General features: G+C 44.2%; 1 protein-coding gene across 2 annotated transcripts; it reads left to right on the top strand.

Moving 5' to 3' along the window:
* The first annotated feature begins 1,842 nt into the window (after positions 1-1,842).
* Positions 1,843-12,111, top strand: LOC310867512 (uncharacterized protein). 2 transcript variants are annotated; one of them, XM_083777626.1, is made up of 13 exons: positions 1,843-2,694; positions 3,300-3,424; positions 3,559-3,657; positions 4,734-4,794; positions 5,119-5,256; positions 6,558-7,619; positions 7,710-7,775; positions 8,190-8,335; positions 8,802-8,936; positions 9,212-9,269; positions 9,427-9,504; positions 9,695-9,823; positions 10,665-12,111. In XM_083777626.1, exons 1-13 carry the CDS (start codon positions 1,905-1,907, stop codon positions 11,507-11,509), a joined length of 3,732 nt encoding a protein of 1,243 aa, XP_083633752.1. In that variant the 5' UTR covers positions 1,843-1,904; the 3' UTR covers positions 11,510-12,111. The 2 variants fall into 2 exon arrangements, with proteins under 2 accessions (XP_083633752.1, XP_083633753.1); XM_083777627.1 differs by having other exon boundaries at positions 9,698-9,823.
* The last annotated feature ends 261 nt before the right edge of the window (positions 12,112-12,372 follow it).

Consider the following 12,372-nt stretch of genomic DNA (forward strand, 5'->3'; position numbering starts at 1 on the left):
AGACTCTGAAACAAAGTACAAAAAAACAAAAGAAAAAGCGAAGGAAAAAAAACACTCATGAAAGACTGGTGAAACTCATGGAACATGTCCAGAGTGAGTCAAGAAGAAGCCAGGTACTGATAAAGACCAGGAAATGGGTGCGGCTGCTAAGTCGACGGGGAGAAAACAGCATTCCGAGAGTCAGGAGGACAAGGCCTGGAAAAGAACAGGTGATGCAGGAAAAGAGGCCGAAACGGAAAGGGGCACGACTAGCGAGGACATCGTGTCAAAGGTCGGGAGAGACCTTAGCTCAGAAATGGAGAGCAGCGCACCTGGGAAAAGGCGGAGGGGCGAACACGTCAGGCCTGAGGCAGAGGATGGCAAAAAGACGATCGGCCTGTGAGAAGACCCGAAAGAGGACCAAAGAAGAAGGAGACGGAGCAGGAGACATAAACAGTGTCAACCAAACAAAGACCAGGATGGCCAGGAAAAGGCACAGGAGTGAACACACCAGGCCAGAGGCGGGGGGTAAAATTCCACGAAGACAATACCTGAAAGCCACTGACAAATCCCCTTCGAAAGCAGACGGCACAAGCAAAACTATCTTTAATAATCCTTCTCCTAAAATGAACGTTGTGTCCAAGTCTGTGGCTGAACCATCTGAACTGCCCAATAGCTGCCCAACTGAAGATGCAGCCCAAACTGTTTCTAAAGGCAACGTTGTCACAGCCAAATCATACACTGATGGTAGACGAACAACATCCGCTGTGCTTGCAACCAAGTCAAAATTTGCAACCAACTCAAAACTTTCCATGAGTTCTAAAACGACTGCAACCATCTCCAGTGAAACATCCGCCATCTCCAAATCTACCGGAGCCAAGTCACACCTGCCTCAGACTACCTCCAGTGCAACTCCAGCCATGTCCAAATCCACCACAACCACTTCTAAGCCAAGTACAACAGTCCGCCATTCCACAAAGATCATGCCCAAATCTACTGCAACCTTCTCTAATAGAACTCCAGCCATCTCCAAATCATTAAAATCGACCGCAACCGTCTCCACACATACATCTAAAGGAGTTGCGTTTAAAGCTTCAGATGAACCTGCCTCCACCACCTCCAGTCTGACTGTCGCAGCAGTCTGTGATACTGCAGCTACCCCCAAAGACAAAGTCTCCTCCACAACGTCCAAATCAACGTTGAAAACCGCAACGAACCAACACGTTACAAGTTACTCCAATGTGCTTGCAACCACAGCCAAACCCACTGCATACATGCCCATTTCAACTCCGCCCATGTTCAATTCCAACCCAGACATCTCCAAACCCACTGCATACATCCCCATTTCAACTCCACCTAGGTTCAATTCCAATACAACCATCTCCAAACCAACTGCATACATGCCCATTTCAACTCTGCCCATGTTCAAATCCACCACAGACATCTCCAATCCCACTGCATACATGCCCATTTCAACTCCGCCCATGTTCAAATCCACCACAGACATCTCCAATCCCACTGCATACATGCCCATTTCAACTCCGCCCATGTTCAAATCCACCACAGACATCTCCAAACCCACTGCATACATCACCATTTCAACTCCACCTATGTTCAATTCCAACACAACCATCTCCAAACCAACTGCATACATGCCCATTTTAACTCCGCCCATGTTCAAATCCACCACAGACATCTCCAATCCCACTGCATACATGCCCATTTCAACTCCGCCCATGTTCAAATCCACCACAGACATCTCCAATCCCACTGCATACATGCCCATTTCAACTCCGCCCATGTTCAATTCCAACCCAGACATCTCCAATCCCACTGCATACATGCCCATTTCAACTCCGCCCATGTTCAAATCCACCACAGACATCTCCAATCCCACTGCATACATCACCATTTCAACTCCACCTATGTTCAATTCCAACACAACCATCTCCAATCCCACTGCATACATGCCCATTTCAACTCCGCCCATGTTCAATTCCAACCCAGACATCTCCAAACCCACTGCATACATGCCCATTTCAACTCCACCTATGTTCAATTCCAACACAACCATCTCCAATCCCACTGCATACATGCCCATTTCAACTCCGCCCATGTTCAATTCCAACCCAGACATCTCCAAACCCACTGCATACATCCCCATTTCAACTCCACCTATGTTCAATTCCAACACAACCATCTCCAAACCAACTGCATACATGCCCATTTCAACTCCACCCATGTTCAAATCCACCACAGACATCTCCAATCCCACTGCATACATGCCCATTTCAACTCCACCTATGTTCAAATCCACCACAACCATCTCCAAACCCCCTGCACACATCCCCATTTCAACTCCACCCATGTTTAGATCCAACGCAACCATCTCCAAACCTACATCTACAGCCACCTCTCAACCAAATACAATTCCAGCCTTCTCAGAATTAGCGAAAACTCTCTGGAGAATGATAAGTGAAACTGATTCTAATCCTACGAGTGCTTCGGGTGAAGCTGCCACCACCTCCAGCCCGAATGTCACAGAGCCAGAGGCCTGTGATACTGCAGCTACCCCCACAGTCGAAGTCGCCACCAAAGACTCAGAAACCATTTTGAAAACTGCAACTGTTACCAAAACCCATCCTGCATCTACCTGTGAGCGCAGCCCCGAATATACAAGGCTGTCCGAATCCACAATAAATAGACCTGCAGTGGGTTAGTATAACCTTTTCATTTAACTTTTGTTTTCTATTGTCAATTGTGTTGCAGTATTGTAGACAAATCCACAGAGAAGTGCCCTGCGTGCAGCCATGTTATTTCCTGTAGGTGACTGTGGTGAAAAACACCACTCTAAACACTAACTTTACAAAGATGCCCCGGAACATCGGGACAAACCTGTTTAGTTTATGGCTGCTCCAACAGTAGTGGCGAAAATTTAACTTTGGAGAGACATGGAATGGCAAAACCACTCATGTTCAACATTTTACTGTCATTAATATACCTTAGAGCTGTAATACAATATAATAATAAAAAAAAGTTCACCCGTTCTGTGTTTGGTGAATCACATCTTGATGATCAAGATGTGATTCACCATGTTAATGATTCTTTTCTACATCTACAAGCTCATCTACATCTACAAGCTCATAGCGCGCTACGAGCTTGTAGGTCTGCTATTAAAAATGTGGCGCAAATCTTTGAATATATATTCTTTCAAAGTGAATGTTTTTAACTCGGGTCTAAATGGGTTAAACCTGGTAATTGTTGCCTTACCGTGCCTTTAATCAGACACCTGTGTGTGTGTGGCTTGTGAACCTCTCCAGGTATGAAGTTCATGGTTTCAGTCATGCATTGTGGTCGGTCTACATTGTTCTGTCTGCTGTGCAAGATCAAGCCGCCTTCCTACAGACAGCACGTGTCCGATCCCGCACATGAGAAAAACTACGTGGTGAGTGATTTAAACATTGATATGATGCTGCAGAGTTTTAGGAAAACATGTTATGTACTATACATGTATGTTATGTATCTTCTGAATTATACATTGAGAGGTGGTTTTCTGTATCTTCTGAATGATGCATTTAGAAGAGAAGGTGCCCGGTGTTGACCTCGGATCTATCAGACTCGGAGCTCCAGAAGATTGTCACCGACTTAGACAAGAGAGAAACGGACAACGTGCCGAAGGTGACTAACATCAGGAGTTTTCTCATTTAAAAAGTAATATATTCATTGTGGTGATATAAACATTTTGGATTGTTAGAATAGTCACTCATACACAGTTTGCATTGTGATCGTTTGAAGTTAATCGAGTTATAGAGCGTCGCAGTCGCAGCCCCTTTCAGAACGACAAGGGACCCAGGAAATAATTCCCCATTCATTTTCCCCATAGACGTTTCAAAAAGTATTTATTTAAAGACCTGTAAGCCTCAGACAAAGCCAACTCGGATTGTGACAAATCATGACAACAAACACAATTGTTTGGGCCGAACAAATAATTAGAAGAAAAAAAGGGCAGGGTACAAGTTAACACTTTATTCTTTCTATTTGTCCAGCCCAAAATATTGTGTTTATTGTCATGATTCCAAGTTGGCTTTGTCCAAGGCTTACAGATCTTGAAATAAATACGTTTTGAAACGTCTATGAGAAAAATGCATGGGGAATTATTTCCTGGGTCACTTATTTCCTGGGTGCAAATTACTCATTTGTCTGGGGCCCCACTGGAACATGCTCATGGATCCCTGGGGTTCCAACTTACCTCACTACTACACAGGCACACAAAATGTACAACTTCAGCCGGTGTGAATGGGCAGACATGTTTGCAGATTTCCATGTGATTAAAGGGATTGTGACATTAAAAAAAAGGTTTTGGAATTGTTCTTATTTTTTTTTGGTTTTCTAATCTCAATTGCACCCAAAAAACATGAACTTTTAACATTCAGTAGATTTTCTGTGGTCTGGGGTTTTCTGGCTCAAACAGGTGCTCTGATTTGCCGGCAGTAAGTGACATCACTTACTGCAAATCCCATATATATCAATGGGATTTGCCAGCAGATGTCACTGTTTTCACTGTTTTGCCTGTTTTCATTGTAGCTCAAAAGGCCTCCAAACCCCAAAGAAAACTTCAGACCACAGAAAATCCATTGAATGTTCAGAGTTCAGGTTTTTTGGGTGTAATTGAGGTCATAAAACCTAAAAGAAAAAAGAAAAATAAATGAAAATGAATGTCATAAAACCTTTAATGTCTCGTTATCTTTGCATAGAAAGTGGAAGTCTGGACTGCTGACGAATACGAAGAGCTGTCTACTGCAAAAATACCAAAAGGTAAAGCCCTGTGCACTTGCCAAGAGGACAGCGTGTCGTATACAAACCTTAAAGCAGGGGTCTTCAACATTTTTCAGCCCCTTAGGTGAGAGAGAGAGAGAGAGATGAAGCAGGGACCGCCACATATTGTATAAAATTGTGTTGTGTACTGTAGATTCAACTTTTTAATAGATATAGATCCCTGCAGAAGACTAACCATTAAAGAACAAAGAGCAATGTATTCTCTTTTGTTTTCCTTTTAGTCTTAGATATTGTTAACTACAATATACAATAACCTTGGTCTACAACAGTGTCTAACACGTTGCTGTGCTCTTTCTCCTTTAGCCCTGGCTAAAATAAAAGCCATCTTGATACAGCAGAGAGGATCACAGGATTCACCTTCTGCAACTGATCCTCAACCAGAGAGCCTGAAAGACCAGGACATGTCAACTGGTTTATATGAACCTTCACATCAACTTGATGGTAAATGTTAGCCTCGCATGGCCAGGCTATATCACTAATGCGCAGCGAGCATTTTTTTGTCTTTTTTTTGCACCATCAGATTCAAGTCTGGCCATGCAAGTCTAGGTAAATGTAACAACCTCACAGTTTCTTAAGACTTAAACTGAATTCAGCCTTGAACAAACCAAGACAACAACTTTGTATGCAGGCAAACGGCTAGAAGACCTCTCAGAGGTTACTCTCGCAGGGTGTAAGGAAGAAAGCTTACAGAAGGAAGAGACATGGACACGTGACTGGGCTGCGCCAAGACACTTTCATGGACACTTTCATCACTTTCACTTTTCATAATATTTGTTCATTGTTCATTACTCTATTCATGCCATGTATTCATTGAACTTCCGGTGTGAGATTTGTCTCCCATGAAATTGTCCATGAAAGTGTCATGGCGCAGCCCAGTCACGTGACCATGTCTCTTCCTTCGGTAAGATTCATCGGGTGTAGGACCCAGAATTGACCTTAAGTAAAATCATTTTCCAGTTGTCCAAAAGAATACATATTAATCATCCCTATGGAAAACAACAAATGCATCAAGAATGTAGGATTTGATGGAAATATTGTCACACATGAATTGTACTGACCTGCATACAATGTCATAACATTACAAACCAATCATAATGTTAAAGACGAGCTGAAATGGCTTTTCTCAACCATGTCAAAACGCCATGATGCTGGCTGCTTTTCAGCCAATGGGGGCGGTGGGTAACCTGACTCCGCCAGATTGCGACAGTATTGAGTTCACAAGTTCCCCCCTCCTGCCTGCATCTGGTCTCTCTCAAGCAGAAACGAGGAACTGGAAGCAGCGGGACAAAAATCTGATCTCTCCATAATAATTTAGAGTTGTAGTCTTGTTAGGTTGTGTTTACATTTGTGCTGTGGCAGCGCTTCAATACGTCATCAGTCTCGCGTTGATCCCGCCTCTAGTGGCCGCATATCACTCCGATCAGCATTTTGATCAGAGTACATCGTTTCTGCCCGAGAGGGACCAGATGGGAGCATGAGGAGGAACTCAGGTTAGGCGGTGGGGATTCACTGAGTGAATCGGTGGATCCCATTGCAACACATTGAGCTCTGGTCCAGCTAAGGTTTGTGGCACTAAGGTATTTAAGGAATAGGCTAATGGACGCAAAGCTTAAAAAAAGTTAGTTTGTTTAGTTGTCAGCCCATATTAGTTTCTAATCTCCAGCCGTTTCTGACCATTGTTTATTTGCACTCATCCACCAACTATCACTTCCGTGACCGTCCCTTTTCTCTCTCGTCCATAGGTAATGAAACAAATCAAAGCCCAGATCCTTTGGCCAGTGGCTCAGAATCCTCACGAGTTCATGCCTTACCCCCTGACACCCAGCCAGAAGTTCCACAGAGCTGGGATGTTCAGCTAGAGATTTCTCAGGACCTGAGGACACATCCAGTGGCTCTTCAGCACATCAGGGCACAGCCAGTGGCCCCTGAGGACATCAGGACACAGCCAGTGGCTCTTCAGAACATCAGAACACATCCAGTAACCCCTGAGGACATCAGGACACAGCCAGTGGCTCTTCAGCACATCAGGGCACAGCCAGTGGCCCCTGAGGACATCAGGACACAGCCAGTGGCTCTTCAGAACATCAGAACACATCCAGTAACCCCTGAGGACATCAGGACACAGCCAGTGGCTCTTCAGCACATCAGGGCACAGCCAGTGGCCCCTGAGGACATCAGGACACAGCCAGTGTCTCTTCAGCACATCAGAACACAGCCAGTGGCCCCTGAGGACATCAGGACACAGCCAGTGGCCCCTGAGGACATCAGGACACAGCCAGTGGCTCTTCAGCACATCAGGGCACAGCCAGTGGCCCCTGAGGACATCAGGACACAGCCAGTGGCTCTTCAGAACATCAGAACACATCCAGTAACCCCTGAGGACAGCAGGACACAGCCAGTGGCTCTTCAGAACATCAGAACACATCCAGTAACCCCTGAGGACAGCAGGACACAGCCAGTGTCTCTTCAGGACATCAGAACACAGCCAGTGGCTCCTGAGGACTCTATCCAGCAACAAGGGGTTCCTCAGACTTCCAGGGAATGGCAGCAGGCTCCTCCAGACCCTTGTACATGGCACCAGGCTCCGCAGGACTGTGACACACAATCCTTGGCTCCTCAGTACTCTGGTACGACTCAGAAAGCACCTCAACACCCTGATATACAACCACGGGACCCAGAACCGCAGAAGAGCAGAAGCATCAAACTAGAGGAGACACAGCAGCCACTGGAACGTCCAGACAGGCGGCCGTTCTCGGAACCAGAGAGTGAACACCAGCAGCCTTTTTTGCAACCGCTGCCCCAAGGTATGTGTGGATTGAGTTGCTGTCTTTATTTTCCAAACAATTTTAATTTAATTGAAGTTGTGTTTAATTTAATTTGTCTGTCACTCACAGTGAAAAGCCACGTATCGAGTTTCGTATATGTGAAGCTGTCGGAAGCAGAGAGAGAGAATGTCATAGGTGAGCTTATTTTTATTTTTGCTTTCATGCACTAAAAATCCTCTGGACCCGGCCTCACAGAGCTCGACCAGATGTGGACCAGACCCCTCCACGGAGCCCACCTGTCTATTTCTGTCTATTTCTCTCTGTCTATCTCTCTCTCTCTCCCTCTACCCCCCCCCCCCCCCCCCCCCCCGACACGGTCGAGGCAGATGGCCACCCACCCCAGAGTCGGGTTCTGCCTGACGTTTTCTCCTCTCCTAAAGGGGAGTTTTTCGTTGCCATTGTCGCAAATTCGCAATATTGCTTGCTCTGGGTGGATCTTTGTTGGTTGTAAAGTGTCTTGAGACAACTCGTTGTGATTTGACACTATAAGAAAATTGAATTGAATTGAATTGAATTGAATTGAAAAGATTTGTGATTTTTTTTCCCCAGGTCTGAGCTCGGTGCTGGAGTGCCGGAGTGGAGAGATATCTCCAAATTTTCCATCATTCTACATGTGTCGTAGCTGCCAAGAGACTGTCCAACTCAAACACATCTGTGAACACATCATCAGCATCGATCACCGATTTAACTATATGGTCAGTGGCCTTTCCAGTACTTACGAACAAAAGTGAAGAACTGTGTGTATGTGTTATTAGGGCTTAGAAAGGGGATGGCACTAGTTGGCTAACATTTCGTGGTGTAGGTCTTCTTTTGCACGGTTTTATCCGTTGTCACAGCTCAAGCCGCTTGAGTGAGTGCGGTGATGAGCGGGCCAGAGGCCCGCAAACACCTGCACATCAGGTGCAGATGTTTGCGCATGCATAGAACTGTGCTCTAAAAGCATGTCCACTAACTGTGCTCTAAAAGCATGTCCACTCACAAGTTTTAATGCACTAACTTGACGCCTCCAGTGTGTCCTGTTGAAAACGGCAGTTAAAAACGAATTGGTCTTTTTGTGTCTAGTCTGTCACTCAGGCTTTAAACATTCACAATATGAGAGTGGAACAGTGGCCATGTTGAGCTGCTGTTTGAAATGTCTTCTGTATGTTTGTTTGTCCTAAGGAGTTCGAGTTCCCCCATATAATGACTGCAATCAGGAATAGAGACAGGTGGGAGGACAAAGATAAGAAGGATGCCTTTGAGATGGCCATCAACAAAATAGCCGAACGGGAAAGGTTTTACCAAATGGATGCTGAGGTAACCATATTAATTGTTACTGCGCAACCGTTTGGTTGCAAGGAGTTGCATGGCGACCCATTGTGTGTTTTGGCTATTATGCATTACAGGTTTACTTACTTTACTTTAAAGATATGTAATGTAATTTAATCAGCTTTTAACAGCACTAATATTTGCATACAGAATACAAATGCAGAGAAGAAAATATGTCTGATGGAGTTTAATTTAGATGTCATTTTGGAGTTCACTATAATGCTATTTACGTTTTGCCTATTGTCATGTTTTCTCTTGTCAAGGTTATACTGCTTGACAAGAACTCATATCTTCGTGTCCGAGAGGCTGAATTCAATGAAGGTGCAGTAGTTCCTAACCGTTTTATTCATTTTTTTTTCCTTTTTACCTAACAAGTTTGAATGTACCATAATGGTGTCAATACACATCCAAGTCTATGATCGCAGTTGTGATCCTTGAATGTGTGCTGTTGTAACTGTAGTGGATTGATTGTCTGTAGGCATCCACATACTGGAGGACATCCGTAGACAACAGAATGTGACCTCCTCCTGTCCACCTGCTGACCAACAACCACCAGGTGAGAACCTCTCCATCTACAGACAAGCTTAAAACAATGTTAGACTAGTTATCCAGGTCAAAAGGGGCAGACAAGAGCGGAGATCAAGGTATACTAGAACCAACGTCTGCAGTGCATACAGATATGGAAATGTTCCAGCTAGTGACCACTCTTGAAGTTCATAATCTTATTACCATTGTTTCCAATTCAGAAGCTACGGACAACAAAGAAAGCGTATGTCTGACGAAGAGTCTGATTGAGACGACTCCGGTCAATTTAGCCAAGGTGAAGGCGGAGCCGATCCCAGAGCCTCTGGATGCTCACAACTCGCATAGAACAGGTGTGTGATGCCAACAATACTCATTACAGTGTTAAAATAGTAACTTAGTTGTTCAGATATTTGACTGAATGGACGCATGATGGCAGACTCCAGCTTGGTCTGGTTAAGCGTTCAGGTTTGAAGGGCTCACTTTGTGTTAGAAATCTAGTTCAAATTTGGGTCAGATCTTTCACATAAAGAACCACAGTGCTATCTGTGGTTGCTATAACAATGCATTAAAACCTCTGTCACATCCTGGGGCGGCAGTGAATGCGTCACCATCCATCCTCACTGGATCGGGGAGTTCTCTACTGTACATCATATACATTGTGGGTTTTCAGCGAGCTCACTCAGTTTCTGCAGGTACTGCTTTTCTAGTTGACGTAATTAGTGTGTTTTGGTGGCCTCAATGCTCATCTCCACAACTGACTAAATATAGACATTGTAAATTGTGGGGGGGTTTTCTCCGTTGTAATTCAAAGTTTGTATCTTGATTTTTTTGTATCTCAGAACTTTTTTGTTTTTATTTTTGAACTTGCCCCTCCTATGTCCAGCTTTGAGGGTCTGTGTCAAAAGATAAAAGTGTAAACACAAAACATTGAAGACAAAAGTGAGGACACAAATTGTAATTGGCCAGAATGAGATGATGTATGATGACGTATGATGATAAGAGCACCCCTCAGTTCACACGGATGTGATATTTTAATTGTTTTATTCAGTGGCTGAAATGTGTTAATTGTAACAGAGCAGCTGCATTCATAGCTTTATGGAAGGAATGTTTGACATGCTTATGAATTACATTTTGTCTCTGGGTGTGTGACTGTATCCTTCCTAATATATTTGTCTTTCCCCCTCTCTCCAGAAATGACAAATGCTGTGAAACATGGTTTGGATTATGTGTCATCGAATGGAGATGCAGAGATGGCCAAACGGAGAAGAAGTTCAAAGTCTCTCGATGGCAGTGCCACTGCCACTTGTGATGGCCACTCAGGTCCTTATTTGAACATTTCATCGACTGCCATTCGTTGTCCCACTCCTCTAAACCAAGATGTAATTGTGAAAGTAGAGCCCACTCAGTCTCCTCTAAACCAAGAGGTCATAGTGAAAGTAGAGCCCAGTCAGTGTCCCTCTCCCCAAAACCAAGAGGTCAGAGTGAAAGTAGAACCCACATCAACACCTACAACTATGGTTTCTCAAGTGTTGCACTGTGAGCCTTCACAAGTGCAACGTGAGACCGAATTAGAGCAGAACATTGAATGCTCTCCAACACATCCAGCCTCAGCTGCATCTACTGAGGCGTCAACTCCCTGGTTCATAGATTCTTTGCTGGCCGAATGTGAGTCACAGCCCGACCTTCACACCACCCTGTCTCGTGCCAAACAAGCCCAAGAACTGCCCTCTAGTGAACCGATAACGAACCTCAAACTAGACAAGTTTGCACAATTAAAGCTTTTGGTGCGAGCCTATCGAGGCTTTCCCACTAGCCCGAAGTTTACTGATTCTGATTCCAGAATCAACCAGCCCACAATGGTAAGCCCCAGTGACTCTGTGCCAGCTGTAAGCTATGACATCCCAAGCCAGCAGTTTACTGATTCTGATTTCAGAATCAACCAGCCCACAATGGTAAGCCCCAGTGACTCTGTGCCAGCTGTAAGCTATGACGTCAAGTCACCCAGAACCCATATATCTCCCCCCAAACTTCATTAGCCCCCGCTCTACATTGACAACACACCCATAGTCTCCGCAGTCACAATGTTCTTAACTGGCTTGACATGCCAAGACAACAGCAGCTCGAATAATGTTCCTGGGAAACATTGTCTCTTATCTTATCAATTAACACCCACTGGTGCTTTACATTTAATTTTCACCAGCCACAGTTTAATCGTATGCCTTTTTGTCTCACATTGATTGGTAGACTGCATACAGTATTTCAATTCCTCTGAACCTAACCTCTGTTTAACGTTGCATAATGTCAGCCAGTCTGTGTCCAAAGTTGGACTTGTGTTTCTGTCTCCTCGCCTCCGTCCTCCAGCAGTGACCCCAGGAAATCAGCGTAATTTGCTTTTCAAGGAGCCAGGAGAGAGGAGGCTCCGCAATGGCACTTAATTTATTTTTGTTTTTTTTAATTGAGACATACAGGTCCATTGTTTTATGTTACTGAGCCAGCAAGTATTATCACAGGATGTTTTAATGTATTCTGTTTAGTGTGGAGTGGACCAATCTCAAAATGTTGTATAAAGAATGTTTATAGGCTACTTGCTTTACATATTTTAATATTTTTTTGTATTTTCATACCTTTTTTCTTAATAAAAGTATTTGCCAGGCGTGACAATTGCTGATATTCAGACAGTACTAAAGCCCCCCTTGCCCAAATGGAGCCGTGCCCAGTTCTGGATGAATAACGAATAATATAATGTGGGGTATATGGGTTCTGGTATTCAGACAGTACTACTCTAGTTGATTAGTGTGTACTGCTATTGACATTAGGGATGGGAATTATCAAATAATTCATTAATTAATACGTTTTGATAAGCTTAAGCAGCGTTTTTGTAAAATATGTGATAATCTTA

This window comes from Protomyctophum parallelum, assembly GCF_964188405.1.
Source record: "Protomyctophum parallelum genome assembly, chromosome: 1".
NCBI lineage: Eukaryota > Metazoa > Chordata > Actinopteri > Myctophiformes > Myctophidae > Protomyctophum > Protomyctophum parallelum.